The sequence below is a fragment of the Cheilinus undulatus genome, linkage group 22 (assembly GCF_018320785.1).
Source record: "Cheilinus undulatus linkage group 22, ASM1832078v1, whole genome shotgun sequence".
Classification (NCBI taxonomy): Eukaryota; Metazoa; Chordata; class Actinopteri; order Labriformes; family Labridae; genus Cheilinus; species Cheilinus undulatus.
Window position 1 is genome coordinate 23,895,857 of NC_054886.1, and position 22,384 is coordinate 23,918,240.

Here is a 22,384-nt window from a genome sequence, read left to right on the forward strand (position 1 = left end):
ATAAAAACACTGTAATACACAATACTGTTTAATTATTGTAATTCATAAGTTAGATATAATATGATATGATATTATATGATATGATAGGATATGATACAATACATGATACGATACAATACAATACGATAGATGTGATACGACACTATACGATGTGTTATGATATGATACAATACGACAATACGGTATGATGGGATATGATAGGACACAATACGGTACAGTATGGTACGATATGATATGATATGATACAACACAACACGATATGATAGGAAACAATATAATATATGATACGATACGATGTGTTATGATACAATACGATACGATTGATATGATATGATATGGTATGATACAATGGGAAACAATATAATATATGATCAGAACTATACGATGTGTTGTGATAAGCTATGATATGATACAATATGATACGATATGATATGATATTAAACAATAATATAGGAAACAATACAATATGTGATACGATATTATACAATATGATATATGATAGGAAAAATAAGATATTTGATACAATATTATACGATGTGTTATGATATGATACAATACAATATGATACCATACGATGCAATGGTGCGATGTGATATGATGTGACAATGTGATATGATACAATGGGATGTGATTCGATATAATGTGATATGATACAATAGATGTGATACGAAACAAATTGACATGGCAGATATGATACAATAATGCAGATGGTACGATACAATTAATACAATGACATGATATGGTACGTTATAATTTGATATGATTAGTTATGATGCATGCAATAATACTATGGATGGTATGACACAATTGTTATGAAAATACGATACGGTATGATAGGATAGGAAAGAATTAGTTACAATACAATATGTTTGAAATGATAATTAGGTCATTTCTGAAGATCTAAAGGAAATGTCAGAAATGAACTTAATTCAACAAATCCAGTGCTGGCATCCCAAGGAGAGAGAAATCAGTCATGAGCAAAAGAAAAAGGCCAAAATTACTCGTTATCACAGGGAAACTGAGCAAAATCAAAGGCATGATTCATGTCCTCTAAGGACTATCAAAAAATGTATCTAAAAGACAATACTCTAGCCAATGCTAAGTAGTCATAACAGTAAATCTTAATTTGTGTACAAATTTTCACTCACTGGACAAAAAGTTTGGAACATTTCTGCACAATATAATGAAAACCAAGGCATTTTAGAGGGTAACTAAGCTTTAAAAAGTACTCAAAAAGCATTTTAATTAAAACAAAATGGGATAAAGTCCTCATAAATATATAGCCACAGGCCCTGACTTGGATTCAAAATGAAAACAATGATGAATCATAGTTTTGCAGAGTTCAAAACACATCTATCAACCAAACAGCCAGTCCATGTTTGTGAAAATGTCCCCTTTTGTTGAATGTATCAGTGTGAATGTCTGTGTTAATGTACTCAGGAGATAATCAAATATCGTCACTGACTCCCTCTAATAGACTCGTTCATCCTCCTCTGCTGTGGACTAACACAGAGATAAATCCCCCGCAGGGATCTGACTCACTGCTCACTGCCGCTCTCAGCTGTGACACAGCTAGTACGACTCACACCTGCAGACTCATTTATGGATGTACACTCATCAAATACAGTAGCAGGGATGCATTTTAAATCTGTGACAGCATGCTGAGGTGATATCAACGCTCCACACATGTTAAATATATCATCAAGAGCTCATTAAAACCCTGCAGGGTGCTACCACATGATTTAAAGATATCTTAACTCATATAACATGATTTTCCTTTTTTAGGCAATAACACATAAGATAATTTACATAAATAGGGGCACTATTTAAGGCAACCAAACTCACAAAAGGTAACACTTTTGACAAAAAGTTAAGGCCAAGGCCGCCATGTTTTATGTTATTTATGATAAACATGGTTGATGGATATGTTTGCATCATAAATATGATTCTACTATTGCTTCTTCTGCTCATTAGTTCATTAGAAAAAGTATACTCCTCTGCCTTCTTGAGCAATGAATCTCACTATGGACAGATTTTAATCATGGTGTGATGATATTTTGAGATCATAAAAATGACATTCTTCTTTTGCAGGTAAATAACTTCATGTAAAGCATGTTTAATGAAAGAAAAAAGTCTTGGATAATCTTTTTTCGATCAGCATGATGAAATTTATGCATCATAGAAAATACTACTCTATTCTTTTGCTACACAGCTTACAAAAGAAATCATCTTGGCCTAAAATGGCAAAGACTGCTCTTTATGATCAAACATTTGTAAAGAATTTGTCTTTTTTGGGAAAATAACCAAATCGAAAGTGTGTTTTAGGATAAAGAAACTCTAAATATGTAATTTCTGAAATTATAGGGATTGAAAAAATGCTATTCTTCAGGCACATAATTTTCAAAAAAAGGCCCCTATTTGAGCCCTATTCAGATATTTATCTGCTACATGTGCAAAAACACAGAGGAGCTGTTTTTCTGACTAAATTTAAAGGCTTAAATATGCTTATTGTGATGTGAAAATAATGTGCCATAAAAATTAGTTTTTCAGATGAAGTGTGTGTTTGGTTGAAACAGAGAAGAAAAGGCTCTGTAGGGCGAGGAACCTGGTATCGTCACTTTGGTCACTTCCTTTGTGCCCCAAACTCTGAGATACAGTCAAACCAGAATGATTTTCTCAGCCACTCAGAGGAGACCAGTTGACGTCACAGAAGTGACATCACAGCATTTGACCAATAAGTAGTTGCATAGAGTGTCTCAAACTTCCTGTTTCCTTCAGAACTCATCAGAATTCTTTTTCGGTCCCACTCCAACAGCTCTGACACCAGAACTGACCATAAGCTGATGAAACTCACACATTATAAGAGTGAATAATAGTGCTCAATGTCAGGAGGTTTTGTTTGCATAGAGTTTCAAACAATTTTAGCATGAAAAATGGAGGCACTATATTTGATAATACACCTGTTTAGTGTTTGAAAGGGTACTAACATTACTAAGGTTTTTTTCTTAACCAATAACTCAGTATGATTATGTAGTAGTTTATCATGTACACTGTAAAAACTTACATCAATTTTACTGAGACACTAATTTGAGCTCACTCAGTTTTTGTAAAACAAGTGTTAATTTCTCAGTGTTACGTTGATTCAACTCCCAAAGTGTAATCTTAACTCTATGCTGAGGTAAGTGTTCTTCAGTGTTAGAGTTGATTGACAGTGTTGAACTATCCTTTAAAGAGTCGATTGATGAGTGTTTATATGTGTTTTAAATGTTTTAAATAGTGTTTAGACGTGCTTAGATGATGTCTGTTGTACATTAATCATTGCTGGGATTCTCTTGTTCAAGTTTCTGGAGGATTGTTGTAGTTTTTCAAGTTTTTTTTTTTTTTTTAATTTTGCACCATGAGTGAAATTGTTTTCCGAGTAAGTGACTTCCTGTCTGCAGCACATAAGTGTTGTACAAGTGAAAATAATCAGGTCTTCATGCACAGGATGTGACAAAATATTGAAGTGATACACTTGAATTGTTTTCTTATCTTATTTGACAAAAGGTGAAGAATTAAGCATGCTTAAGTTGCTCAAACAATATTCTAGGTCTTAGATTTTAAATTTCCAAGTATTTCAAGGAGTGCCCTAAAGGTTTTAACATGCTTTTCAGAATACAGAGAGGAAATAAGAGAGGGAGTAAAAAAAAAAAAGTATAAATCTGGTAGTAGCAGCCATGTTTGTTGTAATTTAAGGATACAGTGGAGTCATCGGGAGGCCAGCAGTGTCTGCAAGGCTCTTCTGTCACACTGCATCCCATCTCCCTCCCCACTTCCTCCCTCCATCCTTTTCCTGATGCTCTGAATTCCCAGAAAGAAACACAGATCCCATCTGATCCATCTGCCACCCAAAAGCCCCTTCTCTTCTCCGTCTTCTCTACAAAATCTCTCTTTTCCTCTGCTTCTCCTGCCTCAGGCCTCGTCTTGTGAAAAAAGTCACGACCCCTGCTGCCCTCTTGTTGACCTTTTTGCAGGTTAGCATCTCTGTCGGCTGCAGCTGTGGTGCTGCGAAAAGCCCTGATAATCCAATCACACAGTCATTAGTGCTGAGGAGGCCGAGCCAGAGCAGGTGAGTGTGTGTCTGTGTCACTCTCTACCTCATAATCTCTCTCTTTGACCCGTTTTTTCCTGCTCATTTTTACACACTAAGCACTTAACTCAGAAAATAGTCACACAAATGTCCCCTAGTTGTCACAAAAACACATCAGATCAGTCACTGCTTGGATAATTAAACATCAACTAGCTTCATTAAAGCTCAGGTTTATTTTTGGCCGTGTGTGGATGTCAATGATGGAGGGGTTGCCTAGAATGAGATTTTCAGGATGGCAGGCATGTGTGGAGACAGAGCATGTCATAAAAGAGCCACAGAGGAACAAGCTGGGGAGTTTTGATCTGTGACTCTGAAAGAAAAACTCTCCAATGTCTGCAGAGTCTAATTGAAACAAAGGAGTAACAAAAAATGATTTTATGTTAATTTTGATATTTATCATTAGGAATATCCATCACCATATCCACATCTCTCTGGACTTACCTGATTTATTGTACATGAAAACAGTCATGATTTTGGACTTAATGCTGCAGGATGAACCCATTTATTTTCATTTTTTTTGCTGGCACCAAACTGTCCTTGCTTTGAGCTTTTCTGGGGTTTCTGTTCCTATTTTCTCTCCCTAGATTTGATTAATTATTTTGATATGCTATCTTATAGATCAAAAGATTTTTAAAGGCCCCTATTTTGTATTCTCAAAGTGGGAGAAATCAAAAAAGAAAATATACCAAATGGTGTCTTAAGATGAACTCTCATAGGTGGTCTGCAAACAGGCCTGCCTGTTAAATTTGTTTGGACCCTGAAAATAATCAGCAAATGGACCGACCCCAGTTATGAGTTAATGATGATATCCATATATGTGTTGGATGAGAAGCAATGGTGATGGCATCCTTTCTATCATTAACCTCATTTTGGAGATGTAAAGTGTGTCAAGCTTTTATTGGATTCTAATTTTGAAAAAGTATTTGTGCTCATGTTCACCCATTATTGACAATTTTCACCCTTTTTGGCCTCTTTTAACCAATATTGCCATTTTTGTTTGCCCATTTCGCCACTTTAATCCAATTTTTGCCACATCTAACTAGTCTAACCATTTTTTTTCTATTAACCAAACTTTTGACCCCTTTCAACACGTTTAACCCCTTACCAACACTTCACCCATATTTGCTACTTTAAAAAAAAAAAAATTTTGCAATTTTATACCCTTTTGCGCCATTTTTTCTGCCCATATTTGTAACTTTTAACCTCTTTTTGGCACTTTTATCCAAATCTTGCCAAATTTCACCAATTTTTACATCTTTTAACCCATTTTGCCACTTTTCTGCCCATATTTGCTACATTTTAACCCATGTTGCTACTTATTGTCCCATTTCACTACTTTTAAACCACTTTTATTCACATTTTTGCCACTTTTTGTTATATTTTCACCATATTTTAACCCATTTTCAACATGTCTCGGCCCATATTTGCTACCTTTAACCTATTTTTGCAAATTGTAACCCCTTTCCACAATTATTCTGCCCATATTTGTTACTTTCAACCCATTTTTGCTAGTATTAACCAATGTTTGCCATATTTCACACATTTTTGCATATTTTATCCCATTTAGCCACCTTTTGACCCATTTTCAACACATTTTAACCCTTTTTGAACCCATGTGTACAGTTTTTTATGCCCATTTTAATCCATTTTGCTACTTTTAACCCATTTTTGCATCTTAAAACCCATTTTGGTACTTTTGGACCCTTTATCTCCCCCTTGTATTGTAAATTTCTCTTTGATTTTTTTGTACTGTGCTGACACCCAGGAGGTCACATAAGAACATAGATAGATAGATAGATAGATAGATAGATACTTGATTAATCGAGAGGGACACAAGTTTGAATATGTAGCAGTAAAAAGATAGAAAATATTAGCTGACAAGCCCAACCACCGAGTATTAAACGTAACTAATAACACTAAACGTATGCAAGTGATTACTAAGTTGACTTTCACTGCTAGTGCACTTCATTAGCGTCAGTTGTGTTTAATTGGTTAGTGTTTCATACCGAGACTACACAAACAAAAGAATAAATTGTGTTTTTTTAGTAACTTGATGTGTCGAATCGTATTGGAAAAGTGCACAAGTTCAAGCTAACTAGCTTACAAAGAACTGCGTCACTTTTGTTGCCGTTAAGAAAGCAGAGAGAGTAAAGATGGCGGAGGCTTCGACGACGGAGCTCTACCTCTAGCTGTTAATAAGGATGATCATGTTGTGGGGGGGACTTCGTTATCCCCAGACGACGGAGGACACATAAGAAAAAGAAGAACGCAAAGAAAATGACTTACTTCAGTAAGTATTAGTTTTTACATTGAAAGCAGGCGACGTTTGCCTCTTGCCCAGTGCTTTTCGGCTAATGTTAGCGACAGCTTGCATGTGGCTTTTTAGCTAACAGTAGTTACATGTCGCTTGAAACGGCTTTATTTTATTGTTTTACTCACAGCTTAAGTATTAAGTAAATACACGTTGGCTTTTATAGTGGTTTTGCTTTGGGCTCAAATAGTTTCTGGTGCCGTGCAGTTGTTACGCAGTTGAATTTATAGCTATGGGCAAGGTGCTATTTTTCCGTCGTTGCAAGGGTTATTAACGGGCATGTTAGCTCCGTATTTGGGGATGTTTTACCCTGTTATATGTGGTGTAATGTAGTTTTCTAAGTGGTGTGAGTGTCGTAGCTAGACTTTCTAGACCTTGTTTTCAGAATTAAAACACGCTGTACGTTTTGTAAATGCTGTCCCGGGTGTTTCAGTCTAACTGGTGACTGTGTCAACTGGTGACATTCAGTTTGGGGTTTTTTGGTGTCAGTAGCTGTTACACATGGATAGTTGTCTTCTCGAATTCCTATCTCAAAAACCTTAGGAAAATGGCTCTTTTCGTTACATCTGTATAATAACGACAGTCAGATACGTGTATGGCTGAAATTTATTTGCAAACAAGGCCACAGTCCAACCGAAACACCGTTCGCGAACAGTTTTAACTGAGCTGCATTGGTTCGAGCCCGACCCACGCCGCATTTATTTGCTCAGATTCTTTCTGTCCGTCTTTCTGCTTCTTAATACCAGTGGAGGCTTAAAAACAGTAGTATTAGAAAAAAAACACAATATGGGAATCCACGTAAAGGGGCGAATCTTCCACAATCTCATTCCTGACAAGCTGTATCCTCTCTGTCAAATTAACAGTCACGAGCGGAACCTGGTCACCGAACCAGCGCTTTTAAACAAGATCTGTCTAGTAGCCCTCAATGCAATGTGCAATAGTGGGCGGAGACCAACGAGCGTTTGACATCGTCCATTGTCGAGCGTTGGGCGTCGCCCACTTTCAAGCTGTCGTCCAATCAGACGTTTGATTACGTCATTACGTCGCCACGTCCTCGTTCAAGAAACAGGAAGTAAGCAGTACGCTATGAAAATGACTACGAATCGAAATTACCCGTTTAAATAAAACAGTGGGTGCGTCCTCTACCCTCGTCGTATAAATGTAATGCTGTCGTATCATAGTAGTACAACTATATGCAGCATCTCCCCAAGATATTGCACAAAGGATCCTAGAACCAAGTCATTATTCTTAATAAATACCAGTTTCTACGTGTGTATGTGTCAGGATGGCCGAGCGGTCTAAGGCGCTGCGTTCAGGTCGCAGTCTCCCCTGGAGGCGTGGGTTCGAATCCCACTTCTGACAGCACATTTTTATGCATCATAACGATCCTTACTTTATTTCTTTTTAAAATAGTATCTGTCCAAATCGTGCCTGAGAAGGGCCTGTTGACATTTGGTGCTAAAATCGGTTTGTAGTATTTGACTATATCATTCAGCCTGCATGTAGTTCCTGTTACTAAAAATAGATCTCTTTCCAAAACAGAGTGCTGTCGCACATGGTGGCAGGAAGAGTAGAAAACAAACAGGATCATTTCTACTAAATGACTCTGGCTTTAATTGTGTTTATACATCTAAATGTCTGTGTTAATAAGTACCATAACGATGGGTGTTGAATATTTTTCAAACTATATGTTTCTGTTATGTATCTGGTGTCAGTATTTTCACACAGAACAAGTTAGGAAGCATTTTAACAAAATTTTCCCTATTAAATATACGTGAAGTAGCTCACAAACTTGTTATAAAGGACTTCAAGCACACTGCTACGCTGTGAATCACAACTTTTAAGCCTCATTTTATGTGTTTATACTGCCGAACTTTAAACTTGTTAACAGATCCTGTTGAAAATAAATATATTATTACTATTTTATCACAAAATTGTTACTGAATCTGTTAACAAAGCAGCCAATACACCTCTGGAAGCACAGGAAGAATTATAGTTCTGAACAAATATATTGTGGGCACATACACTTCATAGCATAGAAACATGACAATGCGTAATTAAATGTTTATTACATATTAATGTTTTGGAGCAGTTAAGCAAACTCCAGACTCACTGAGGAAATAAAAACATAAAACTCAATCAAATCAATATGAATTGTGTAATAATTGAGTGATTACACTAACCAAAAATCTAACATTTTCTGGTGATGAGTGTGTCAGGATGGCCGAGCGGTCTAAGGCGCTGCGTTCAGGTCGCAGTCTCCCCTGGAGGCGTGGGTTCGAATCCCACTTCTGACAGTGTTTTGAGAAGCCAAATGAACATGCATACTCAGAAGTAAACAACTTACACAAAACAACAGTGGTATTAGCTAGAAATGCACTTGGGGACTAATACAGCAATGATAACAGCTATTATGTTATAAAGAAACAAATTGAAATCTTGTACAAAAGTAACAGGTCTTTTGAAAAAAAATTGCATGCCATATATGAAATCACTGTTTGACTGGCATTGTATGACGCATTGTTGAAGTCAATTATTGAGAAATGAAGCCACGCTTATGACTGCTTAAGCATGTTTTTGTAACTGTCGGCCATGTTTATTTCCTCTACTTTTCTGTTCTTGCTTGCTTTGCAGGGTTTTTCAAGGCACATGGAAGTAAGGTGTTGATAAAGGCACTGTTAAGATTAATTGTAAATGATGTTGATGGATTTAACCTAAGCTGCACTAAGCCCTGCCCCGTTGGTAACTGTTACATTTGCTAACTAATGTATGTTACACTGTATATAAGTAACAATATTGCCAAATCTGCATATTTATGTGGCTATTTGAGTGTGTCAGGATGGCCGAGCGGTCTAAGGCGCTGCGTTCAGGTCGCAGTCTCCCCTGGAGGCGTGGGTTCGAATCCCACTTCTGACAATACAGTTTTGAGAAGCACTATGTGTTGTACACAACTTACAGAAAAGACATTGAAGTGTAAAGCTGGATTTTGGCTCAGGCATGGAGTTTTCCGCAAAATGTTTGAGCCCAGGTAAATAATGTATTCTGGGTAAAGTGTCTTTTTATGAGATTATTAAATTCTGGCTTTTCAACAACACAGGGGTCATGTCTTTGGTGACATGTTGTGTTACTGCTGCCATTATCTCGGCAAACTGCTCTCTAGATCGGCAGTCTCTGAACTTGAATTAGAATACAAAACTACTGCCTTAAAATTTAAAATAAAATAAAATAGATGTAAAATAAGTCTCTGGACCCTAGATCTCTGGACTTATAAATATAAACTGAAAAAAGATGCATGCCTTGAATGAAATCACTATTTGACATTGTGAATTGCATCATTTTTTAAATAAAGCCAAACTTTCAAGGTTTCTAGCTTAACATCCTGATACATAGTATCAAAAAGTACCAAATTACCAATTATTTAAGAAACCCTTCAATTTACAACCATTATTTACAAATTACCAGTATTTACTTTTCTTCACAACAAATATTACATGACATAAAGACTGGGTACAACTGTTAAGATTAATTGTAAATGATGTTGATGGATTTAACCTAAGCTGCACTAAGCCCTGCCCCGTTACTGTGACATTTGCTAACTAATGTATGTTAGACTGTATATAACTTACAATATTGTGAAATCTTCATCTTTATGTGTCAATGAGTGTGTCAGGATGGCCGAGCGGTCTAAGGCGCTGCGTTCAGGTCGCAGTCTCCCCTGGAGGCGTGGGTTCGAATCCCACTTCTGACAGCACATTGGTCTTTTGAGAAGCACCATGTGTTGTACACAACTTCCAGAAAATTAAGTGTAAAGCCAGATTGGGGATTCATAAAGTGCCCTCAGCAGTGGGGATGGAGATCATGCATTTTTTTGTATTGACACCCTTATCAATAATACCCTTACTGATCCTTTTCTGTCATTTAGTAGCAAGACAAAATGACAATACAGAAGCCCTTTTATTTGTTTATTTACAGAAGTGGTATAAGCTGAGGGGAGCTTGAGGTGAAAGTCAGGATGGTCATGGTTCTGTCTAGAGCCCGCCCGATTTATTGGCGGGCGATTAATCGGGCCAATTATAGCGTTTCACAGATTAATCAACATCGGCCAAAATGTAGCCGATATATTAACTCTTTTTTTGTGGGGATTGTCTCTGCTCCTGTCGCTCTGTGTTATGTCTCCATGCTGGACTCAGCCCGAGTGCCTGTCCCCTCCCCCTCAGACGCAGAGTGCAGCAGCAGCTCTCCCTCACTCAGTGTTGCCAACTTAGCGACTTTGTCACTATATTTAGCGAGTTTTCAGATCCCTCTAGCGACACTTTTTCAAAAAAGCAACTAGCGACAAATCTTTTTCTGGTGTTACTGGAGAGTTTTGGAGACTTTGACGTGAAAGCACATATTGTTGTTGCTTTTCTCACTGAGCAGCACTGCTGCCGTGGGCCCCTCTCCATCCCTAAGCACTCACAGGCAGCCTCGTCCTCGCGCAGTTCGACTGCAGAAGAGTAGAGGACTAACGCCTGTTTCAGACTGGGATCGTGTTTTGCTGCTTGCGTGTACCAGCTCCGGTTTCTGCCGGTGCAGCTTTCACACAGGGCGCGAGTTTTCTGCCTGTCAGCCGCATCTCCCTGCTCTCAAAGCCCTGTTCTCAAAGCGACTTCATTCACAGAGGAAGTGTGTCAGGAACTATTCAAAATAAAAGCATTCTGTACAAGTGAACGGAGTTTCTATACAGAAAAGCTAAACCGGGCTTTTACTTTGAAAAGCACAAACCAGAAAAGCATTCATACGGTGTTTATCTTTCCTGTGACATATTCTACCAGTGTGGAGACAGAAAGTTTCACTAGTAGTAGATCTTTAGAGAACAACTTTATAAAACAGGAACATTTAAGCTTGTGGCCTTCCTCAGGGTTATCAAGAAACACATTGTAAACATATTCTATGTGCATATTTGCCACAGCGATATATATGGCTCTCCATTTATCATTTTCTTGTCTAATATGGTCCACAGCCACAGTATAAGACTATTATACCGCGTTTTAATGTCGACTAAGTTGCATCTTTGTGAAATAAACAAAGATAAATGCAACTGGTTATTCACATGTCCACATTTGTGTTCATGTACAGTATATATCCTGTGTATATCAATGTTCTTCTTTCATATATCGGCCAAAATATCGGTTATAGGCATATATATTGGATATCGGCTGATATATCGGATATCAGCTTTTTTAGCCCCTAATATCGGTATTGGCATCGGCCCCAAAAATCCTATATCGGTGGGGCTCTAGTTCTGTCTGTTATAGGGGTGCACTGATTGCAATTTTCTGGCCGATCACCGATCTTTAAAAAGCCTGACCTGCCGATTCCGATTTTGGCCGATACCGTTTTTTTTTAATAACTGACAGCATACACCTTCAATGCTCCAATCTTATTTTATTGAAAAACATACCCGTGAAACAATACAAACTTGTTGTTTTAACTGCACATGAGGTAGTTCTCTCAAATATAAATGAAAAGTTTAGAGCATTGCTGTCCAAACTACTAAATTATATCAGTTCCTTTAGTCTTTGAAGTTTCACATTTTAGTAGGTAGAGGTATGAAACTGATCTTATCCACTGATCTTATCTAAGTATCGGCCGATCACCGATCCCCCAAAATTAAGGAAATCGGCGCCGATTCCGATTTTGGCCGATCGATCGGTGCACCCCTAGTCTGTTATATTTATTTTGTATTGCTGGAAAAAAAATCCCTCAACTTCACAACAGTGTTTTATTTAAGTTGCTCATCAAAAACAGAATATTCCCTTTTTTGTGTTGTTGATGTTTTGAAACATCCTTCCCTCGATGCAGAACTTTGAATGATCAACAACGCAGACACGATACAGAAGCATAAATCAGGCTTAACATGCATACTCGTTAGACACCTTCACTCTTTGCTCAAGCTACTAGGTAGTGAATTTGAAAATTTTAGTTGCCCCTACCTATTTGGTAACTCTTATGTAATTTTTTTCCAAGTAGTTGTTGGATAACATGTCCACCAATAATAACAGCGTGTAAGGCCAAATTTGCACTTGGGGACTGACTAGACGTATAGATTTAAAAAATCTCCTCCACCAACATGCTCCTGTGACAGACATGTTCAGCAGAATAGAATGCAAATATAATTAGTTCAGTACAGTTTTTTTTTATCTCAGCAATGAGGGAAAATGTTCAGCTGTACCAGTGAATAATTAATCAAAACAAAGAGTGATAAAAGCCAGAGACACAGTGGGACCCAGTATCTGCAATGTTTGTAGTCTCTATGGTTTATCAAAAATAAATCCTGCTGGCTTTCTCCTCTGTCTCCATATAACCAGAATTCAAAGATTCAGTCTTAATGAGGATGACTCTGAGAAACACTAGACAACAGCTAATGTTAAGTGACAATTTCCCCTTTATTAAGATGGTGAAGAATCATTAGTAAAGGTCAGGGTGACAGGTGGAGGATGATTTGGAGCTTGGAGCTCAGGTGGCGCCTTAAAGAGAGCCGCATGCTTAGAGAGAGAAAAGACTTGTTTGATTACAAGGATGTCACTCAGTGTGACTTTGTCATGAGGTGGTTTAAAAAGGCAGTGTTTGAGTATTTTTAGACAACATTTATGATTAATTATATTTTATTTAGTGTTCTGTGTTTGTGTTGAAAACAAGGAAATCTTACAAAAATACATTAAGACTATGCAACATTTGAATCTTCAACTGAAAAAGCTATTTTTGTAACTGTATGCTGTAGGGGTGTAAGAAAATATCTAAACATGGATATATCGCGATATTTCAATACTGTTAAAATTGCAGTTTATATATATATATATGTATGTATACAGTGCTTAACAAATTTATTAGACCACCTGTCATATTTGTCCTAAAGGGATACTTCAACATTTTGGCAAATTTGTCCATTGCCATAATTCCTATAGTCTTAGTAATAGGTTCGTTACCTTTAGTTGTCGGTGCAAGCTGTTTTTAGATTGGCGCTGCCAAGTTCGGACCTGCAGTGCCAACTCAATGTAAGCAGACGGTATTTGGCTTTCCCTCATCAAACTCATCAAATACATAATCCAACAACTCCAAAACGCTCTTGTGGACAAGTTGTGACCTGTACATTCACCACGCTATGAAATAATCATGGAACATTACGAGACGGAGATGTTTTAAAGCTAAATGCAAAGCTGGAACTACACTCCAGACATGGCTGCTGCACTGTGTCACTCCACCCAGTGGTTTACTCAAGAAATAGTTTGGAGTATTTGCTTCATGTGTTGTAATGTTACATAATTATACGTTATTATTTCATAGCGTGGTGAATGTGCAGGTCACAACTTGTCCACGAGAGCGTTTTGGAGTGTGGTTTTAATAACATTATCAGCTAAAATGAATATGTAAATATCAGCATATATGATACTGGCGAAAATCCAATATCCTGCAACTCTGGTGAGAAGCACATTGAAACCAAGGTTGTTGACCCTGGAAGTACAAAAGAGCTGTTGATGGACGCAAACCCAAGGACTTAAGTAAGAATCAGTGGGCTTGAGGCATGACCAGTCTGTTCATGGGATTTGTTGACAGTAAGAAAATTATGGGACAACAAAAGCCTTATCCTTTAAGGTACTCATCTCCATCTGACCTCCTGTGTGTCCAGCTAAAGCCTGTTAAATCAGCCGCTCAGAGACAAACACACACAATCCACACAATCCACACCAAACTCTGAGTTCCCCCATAGAAATAAACTCTGGGAGGGCAGGTGAATAAAAAAGAGGTTTATTAATTATTGAAATGAGAGGAATATGTGTCATCAGCAGCATTTCTGTCAATCCCCTGCATCGTCTCTTGAATGATCACCTCCAGCTCTTCTCCTGTGGCCGCTCTGATGTTTCAGAGGTTGTGAACTCTGAGCACAGATGCTAATAGGAGTAAAAGCTGCTTTGCCTTTTGCCCTGACTGCCTGAGTGACATTGATCTTTCAGTGGAGAGACAGAGTCATTCCTCAGAGACCAGAACATATTCCTCTTCTCACTGTCAGGAGAAAGGGTAAAAGTTCAGACACCTCATCTTTGTTCTCGTAACATTATCCGTAGTTAGACATCAAAAACAATGAAACACCATGTCTTTGCTCAAAATCGGTCTAAGATGAGGGATAAAGACAAAAAGGAGTTCCTCTTTTAAAAAACTGGAAGTGGGGGAGGGTTTAAGCATAAATTTCCACTTCTCCCTACATTATAAGCTCATGGGCAAAAAGACAAGCTTCTGTTTGTTCTTAAAAGTGCAGCTCAGCTTAAGTGACTCAGTGGCTAAAAACTGTAACAGTGTGTAGAGGGCAGGATGTGGATTCAAACTGTTGAAAATGCAGCAGCAGGTAAGACTTAAGAAAGATGACATAAAAATGTACTAGAATAACTTAAATTTCACAGTGGCATTTGCAGTAACTAATGTGATTTTCTGAATGTTTTGATTAATGTTTGTAGACTTTTGGAATAAGAAAAGCATGTAGGTTCATTAAGAATTTGGTTTTAAACTCAGTATTTCTCCAATATTTGTGATTTTGTATCTGACATCTAGGATTAACATAAACAGTTTTATATACTAATTTACTTTCCTCATTGGAGTAATAAAAGAGGAAAAACACATCTCACTGTTTAATACAGGGGTGTCCAAACTTTTCCACTGAGGGCCACATACAGAAACATATAAGGATGTTGGGGCCACTCGACTCTGTGGCCTGCCTGAACTAACACTAAATGCTGGCACAAAAATAGGGTTTCAATCCAGATTACTGTCTCGGTAATATCTGATATTTATTTTGAGCATGTTGATAAAAATAAAAAGCATGAAAGCAATATGAGTAAGAAAAAGGAAAGCATAAGAGGAAAAGTAACTTCAAGATGAAACTTAACCTCACTGGTGGTTTTGGCAGTCGTTGAAATTGTGAAATGTGACAGAAATACATTTTCAAATCCTTAGACCGAGCAAGGCTAGCTGTGACCTCTCCATGTGGTCTTTAAACTAGGAATGTTCCTAGTCAACTAATTTCCTAGTTGATTAAATTGAAACTGATATTTTGTTTACTGACTAGTCTAAAAGCGAGGAAACACTCAGAAAACAGACACAATTTAGAATAATTGTTTTCTAAAGATGTAACTTAGTTTGCAGAAGGTGGCTAACATTAGCAGCACTAGCACCCCCAGCCTTTGTCCTCCCTGCTGGCTAACATCTTCACACCAATGCACATTGATCTGGTCGATATGACAGTTTTACTTGACACAGCAGATATGTGATTCATTTGAGTAGACTTCTTTTGCAAAAAAGCTAATTGAAGAACCAAAAACTTGCAGTTTGTGTTTACCTCTTAGAGTAAGAGATAAGTGAAACTTGTCACAGGTTCTTTGTTTCACTTCTTGTTTTGCGCTCTCTAATGTCCCTCTTAATGCCTCATGAAAGTTCCTTTTGCAGTTCTGTTTTTGTAGCTGTGGCTCATTTGACCATCTTTCTGTTCTGTGTTGATGCAGTGATTTTGTTTCCCCTTGCAGAGTCTGATGAGAAGAGTGGTTTATCTTCTGAAGATGAAGGAGACATTCAGGTATCAGCGTTACTGACAGTGAATGACTGCTTAATTTATTACATTTTCTAACGTGCATATGAGGAAAGCTGCATGTGAGGAAACGCTGATTATCCTGCCCAATCAAATGTCAATCACTGTAATGGAAAAAGTTACAGTTTGAGCAGGCACTGATTAAAAAATCTGACATACTTAATCAGGTTATTGAATTTAGGTTTTAAAAAAGTAACAGCATGGTGGATTTAATTGCACAACCTTGATTACATTGACGAGGAAAATGCTACCTCAGTGCCTCAATATTGTGATCATAGAACACACTGAATAAAAACACTTTTTTATAATTTTTTGTGCAGGAAAATATTCTCCTTTTCTGTTTTTATTTATTTCTTATCAATGTTTGTTAGTGTGAGATCCTGGAGAGGGAGAGGGATGAAGCCAATCAGAGACTCTCTGAGCTGGAAGAAGGTGAGAATTATTTATTCATTTTCTTCACCTGCTTATCCGGATTTAGGACTAGAAGAGGGGTGCAGGTTTTTCCAGATGGGAAACATACACTCAAATTGTTTTCAATCACACAGTTATAGAAATTTGTAAACATCCTGCCTCTAAAGTCTTATGGTGTTAACTTGCTCAATAAATGTTGAAAAATTTTAATCTGCTAACTGTCAGTGTGTGAACTAAGATGCTAACATTGATGACAGGTAACACATTAATTCTGCCTAATATTAGCGGATGTTAAAATCTGTTGGTCCACTCTGTGTCAGTGTGTTTCTCCTCATTATCAGGATAATTTACACCACAGCTGACCGTAAGCTCGCCATGCATTGCTACAAAGTTGTGATTCTGGCCATTTTAAGATCCAACCGACACAGCAGTTACAGTCTACACATCCATCAGACCACCAACAACAACTGTTCATATAGTCATACCATTTAAATCTGTACTGAGACTATTCTGTCCCTAGATTCTCAACAAAAACAGTCCAGTTCAACATGAAGTGTCCTCACCATTCAAATTTAGTTGGAGATTCATCCATTGCAACTGCAAAAATTCATAGTTTTCTTCCAGTCTAGAAATTATAGCTTAACTCGCTCTTGTGGAGTTCAGGAAGTATCAAACTTCGTAGGTGAAACAGCATTGCATAATAAAAGTGCCCAGGACATTTTGGTTTGTTCTGTAAGCTCACTGAAATGCAAGAAGTAGTGGACTCTTGCTTTGAAAATGATGCCAACCAAAGTGTAATTAAACAGACAGTAATTGTAATTTCTCAAATCAACATCCATTTTAAGAAATTAATACAGTAGTAATGTGGATAATTAATGAATTGACCCATGTGTGCATAGATCTGGATGTCTAAAAATGGCATGCTAAGATGGGGGTTAAACATGAGAGCCATCAAAGAGGATGTAACGTTGCAAAACCAATTTTTAACTGCATAGACTTGAGACAATTACATTTTCCTGTGATTTTCTGTAATTGAATAAGAAAATATATTCAGAGAGCTTCTAGAAGGTAACAGTTTAAATTCTCTTTCTTCTCCAGTCTCCAGTCACCTCTTGAAGGAGATGAACGTTCTGGAAATCCAGTTTCAGATTGAGCGCTCTTGCAGGGAGAGCGCCGAGGCTCTGGCTGTGAAAGTATGTAGGTTTGTGTTTGTTTATATGTTCTTTTCCTTATTTGTTGTCATATTCTTTCTACTGCTATCCCTTTCCTCTCCTTTCTGTGAGTTGTTATCCTTCATATGGGACCAGAAAGGTTTAAGGTTCATATCATTAGGGGCGATATTTATCTGTCTTCATTGTTTGTAATTGGTGAGTCCAACATAAACCAACAAAAAAGAGACATCAGCAAGTTTTTTCATCTCTGACTGTCATCTTTTACGGCTGGTCTATGCATAAATCAGCAGAACAAGTTTGCCACTATCAGTAAAGAAGAATGAGGTAAAACTAAACATCTAGCACACCTGGCAGATGAAAGCAGGAGACGGGGAGGCAGAGAAAGAGGCCAACCTCTAAGCTAAGCTGTAGTTAAAAAGAAAATGATTTAGCAGATCTTTCCCTAACAAGTGAGAGTGCTTGATGACAACTTGGCTTTGACCACATGTAAAGCAATTAAATCAAACAGTGATCGAAAACTGATCATAGAGCAAAATGAGCACTTGCTCTGTCTAGCAAGAGAATTTGAAGTGATGCATTGAGTCAGGCTTCAGAGTTGTTTGGCAGTGACTCATTTTACTTCCAGTGGAACATTGGGTCAGACTGTGGAGTAAAAACGTAGGCGGAGGTGAAGGCAGGTATTGTGGCAGAGCTAAAGTTGCACACTTTCTATTATTAATCTAACTGATGATCTTTAAAATAAAGCATTGATACAGATGATTTGCCAAAGGCTGATAATTCATCCTCCCTACTTATCTCATTGTATCTGCCCTTTTCTGTATTTCTTTTCCTCAACTGCTCAACTTTGTCTTCCTTTCCTTACCATTTCCCTACTTTCTTGTATGGTTTTGCCTTTGATAATGCCCTTTGATGTTTGTTCTTTTTCCCTTAACCTGACTATCATTTTCATTCCTTTTCTGATTTGTTCTCTGCTTTCACTTCCTTTAAATGCCTCCATTGTCTCATTTTTCCCTCTCCTTTTCTACATTGATAACCTCCTACCCTTACTTTCTCTGTTCTTTGCCATTATTTCCCTTCCTCTCTTTGAGGTCTACCTTTTCTGTATCTTTACTTCATTCTTTGCTTTTCCCTGTTTTTTAAAAATCTTTTCTACTACTCTATTTCTTTTGCTTTCCTGCCCTGTCTCATTTCATTTCACTTCGCACGTCTTTTTCTCCTCTCAATTTTTATGGCAGATCCTATCAATTTTTTGTAATTTCTTCCAATTCCCTGTCCTTTCTTGTATTCTGACTTTCCTTTTTCCTTTAATAGCTTGCTTACATTTCTCCTTCTCTGTCTTTTCTCAACCTTTGTGGTCATACAGTATGTCCTTCCCTGACCTTTTTTTTTCCCATTTTTCCTTGACTTTCTTTAAACTTCCTCTTTCTGTCACACTCTTTCTGTCTTCTCCTTGACCTTTTCCTTCCTTTCACTTTTGCAAAATCATTGCTTTCTTTAGAAACCAGTGTTCTCCTTTCTTTGGCCTGATTTTGCCATGGCTCTTTTACATTCCTCTGCTCTTCCCTTTCTCCAAGTCCACTTTTTCCGTTTTCATTGACCTTAATATTTGCTTAATTTGTCTTAGATTTCTTTGCCTTTTTTAAGACATTTCCTTCCGTGTCAGTAGAGTGCAGCACTAAAAGAAGCAACCTCACCGTGGCTTTGTGTGCTGTTTTTATACTCAACTGTGACCTCCAGATTCACCATCGTCTCCCCTGTTGCTCAGGTGTCACAAGAGAACAAAGTCCTGAAGAGGAAAAGTCAGATGCTGATGCCTCTCATCCCTGAGCTGCCTGAAAACATAGCTGCTTTGACATTTGACCCAGAGACGGACTCAGAGGTTAACAGTGACCCGATCAATGCTGATGAGGATGGCAGTGAGGAGACTCTGCTGCTAAAGAGTCAGGCCAAAATCGCAGGTTTGACACAAACATCTCACAGTGTGTTTTTTCCTCAGTCAGAATGATTTAAGTGCTGACAATCTGGCTTTTTAAAATGTTTGCATTTTTCTGAACTGAATTGAAAAAGAAATCTCCCGAATACTAGTTCAGCTTGAAAACATCGAGCATAAAAGTCCTTTCAAGATGTGATGTTGTGATCTAGGAAATTTATATAAAATCAACCAGTCCATGCCTCTTATTCTGTCAGTGATTTTATAACAGTGCCGCTACAAAAATAACTAAATTGTAGCATAAACCTCAAAAGTATTCTGTAAACTTTCCTATGATCATGTTGATAGTGCTGAAAAAGTAGCACTTAATGGTTACTCATTCAGTTTTTACACATTTTATCAGGCATCTTGACACCAAACTTAACAGTGTACTAGTTTTTATGGAAGCATTTGTCTCAGTCACTTGTGGTTGTGCTGACAAAAAGCAGCAAAGCATTGCATGTATGAGTGAATCTGTGTGGGTTTGATTCTGTCAGAGCTGCAGGCATCAGTAGACAGTCTCCTGGCTGAGAAGCTGCAGCTAGAGCAAAAAGTGGAAGATCTGACCAAAGAGCAGGTCCAACTCCAAGAGCAGGTACAGCACTGTTAAGTTATGCATACCGTCAGTGTGTACATGTATTTATAATCATATACGTCTATAAATATTTTAATACCTAACTTAAATTACTCCTTCTTCCTTTAAACACATTTTTCTGTCAGCTTGCTCTGGAGGTGGGGGAAAAAGAAGTTATACTGAGGAAATTAAACAAACAGAGCAAAACCATGAATAAAATCAAACGAGGTGAGTAATCACTGAAACGAATGACTATTCTTATCATTGTTTATCGATAAGATTTATGTCCTGGCTGGATGTCGAGCTAGCTTCAAAGACATGCTCTGGTCCATCTCCAGCACGTCCCAGCATCAGTGCTGGTAACTGCCAAAACTTTCAATCCACTGGTGTTATTTGAAAGCTGTTTTAGATAAGTCTTAAGTACTACTTGCACAGATCTAGTATTACCTGTGGACTTATGATAATTTATGAATTACCCCTGATGTTAGTGTTTGATGGACTAGAATTTACAGACATTTCTGAAGGAAAACATTAAGGTGCTGCATTACAGCAGCAGCTAAAAAGGCACAGGGAATTTGTTTTTAGAATTCATATGAAAAAAAAGTGCAATATTCTGCACATTGCGTTCTGTGGTAACGTTTCCTGTATGTATCCTTAACTTACGGTTAACCAGGGTTTCCAATAGACTCTAAAGCCCCCTTAAGCCCCCTCTCCCCCTTTTTTTTTTATGTATTTGAACATTTTTTAGATCTGCAGCAAGCTGTCCATGACTAATAAACTAGGGAATGATCTCCCATGGAGGTCATGTAAGTTACCTGTGTGTTTCTGCAGCTGATCAGACAGAGGAGAGAGAAAGTTAAGCATCCCTCCTGTATGAGAAAGGGAGATGTCTAATGTTAAATAAGAATTTCTCCTGTTACTTTTAACGTTTATGATGCTGTTGATGCTGTGAGCTGCGCTTTATAAATCTGGGATCGTTGCACATCCGCAATAACCTTCCTTGCTCAGATCAGGTGTTGCAGCCTATCCACTGAATTTTGAGCGTCTCATTTCAAATCATAAATTGTGTTATGCATGAGACGTACAGCTAAATAATACTGGCACTAGGTAAGGCACTTGCAAAGAAAAACTATAGGAAGCAAAGCAGAAGTGCTGTGCGTGTAAAGCACAGCTATATCCTATTTGTGACAAAACTTTGATAAAAATGTCAGCCTCTGCTACTCTGCATCATCTGTGTTGACTAAGCCCTCACAACTTGAAAATACAGCTTTGGATTTAGGTATTGGGTGCAGCTGGGTGGGGTGTATTTCAGACTGATGCCAGCCAACTTCATCGGCTTACCAGGGGGCTGGCAGGGAAAATCTGTCTTAAATTGGGCTGAACAGATTTAGGGTTAGATAATGCGCGGACATTTTTCATAATGGTCTTAAGTCAATCTTGAATAACCACAACATTACATAGCTGGTTGACTGAGACACCACGTTTTCATCTACATACAATAGTTTTAATTTCTCAGCACAAACATTTGCACCACATTCACACCCTGGATCATTACTCAAATGACCTGCAGATGTGTGAGAATGCTACTGAATCCCTGTGAAACTAGGTCAACGGCTCACGTGAAGGCCTCCCATTTGACTTCAACAACCATTAATTATTCTTGTTAATGACCCAAACAGGCTCAATATTTCCAGCGTTGTCCAATGCTCTGTCATTTTAAAAGATCAGAGGTGAAAAACTCATCTTCAAGAGCTCTAGCTTAGATCAGCTTTGTCTTTTGGTATAATCTTTGAGTCACCATGACCTGGATGACCTTGACTGACATGACTTGTTATTTTGTTTCAGCTGCTGAGGTTTGAAGTTATCTGTCTCTGTCTAAAATGTCTCCTGCTGGTCTAATACAAAATGCTTGGACTAAAAGTTAAGACTAAAATGTGAGAACTTTTTACAGACTAAAAGTAGACTAGAATGATTTTGAGTTTTTGGGTAGGGATGATTAAAATGTGACTAAAACTAAACTGTAATCTAAAGACTTAAACTGAGACTAAAGTTAAAAATTTCTGTCAAAGTTAACACTGGGGAAACTCCCTGCAAAGCTGCTGTTTCATTGAGTGGATTAATTCTATTAACAGTCTAATACAGGAGAAACTTTACCATTAAACAAAGCTGTAAAAATATGTTCGTATTGCTTAAATGAGTTAA

At 37.7% G+C, this 22,384-nt stretch overlaps 1 protein-coding gene and 4 non-coding genes across 7 annotated transcripts in view; all 5 read left to right on the forward strand.

Moving 5' to 3' along the window:
- Positions 1-6,283: 6,283 nt before the first annotated feature.
- Positions 6,284-22,384, forward strand: part of shtn2 (shootin 2) — a 29,165-nt gene continuing 13,064 nt past the window's right edge. The window contains exons 1-7 of one of the 3 annotated variants that reach the window (XM_041779571.1): positions 6,284-6,419; positions 15,995-16,044; positions 16,428-16,488; positions 17,566-17,660; positions 19,405-19,597; positions 20,106-20,203; positions 20,329-20,410. In XM_041779571.1, the coding sequence (XP_041635505.1) occupies positions 6,407-6,419; positions 15,995-16,044; positions 16,428-16,488; positions 17,566-17,660; positions 19,405-19,597; positions 20,106-20,203; positions 20,329-20,410 (592 nt within the window). In that variant the 5' untranslated portion in view covers positions 6,284-6,406. Of the gene's footprint in view, positions 6,420-14,699; positions 14,824-15,994; positions 16,045-16,427; positions 16,489-17,565; positions 17,669-19,404; positions 19,598-20,105; positions 20,204-20,328; positions 20,411-22,384 lie in introns of those variants that run through there. The other 2 variants (XM_041779570.1, XM_041779572.1) reach the window with 2 other exon arrangements.
- trnal-cag lies at positions 7,720-7,802 on the forward strand. Its single transcript has one exon. It is a non-coding gene; the product is annotated as a tRNA-Leu (tRNA).
- Positions 8,655-8,737, forward strand: trnal-cag. Its single transcript has one exon. It is a non-coding gene; the product is annotated as a tRNA-Leu (tRNA).
- On the forward strand, positions 9,274-9,356 carry trnal-cag. Its single transcript has one exon. It is a non-coding gene; the product is annotated as a tRNA-Leu (tRNA).
- Positions 10,106-10,188, forward strand: trnal-cag. The gene has a single exon. It is a non-coding gene; the product is annotated as a tRNA-Leu (tRNA).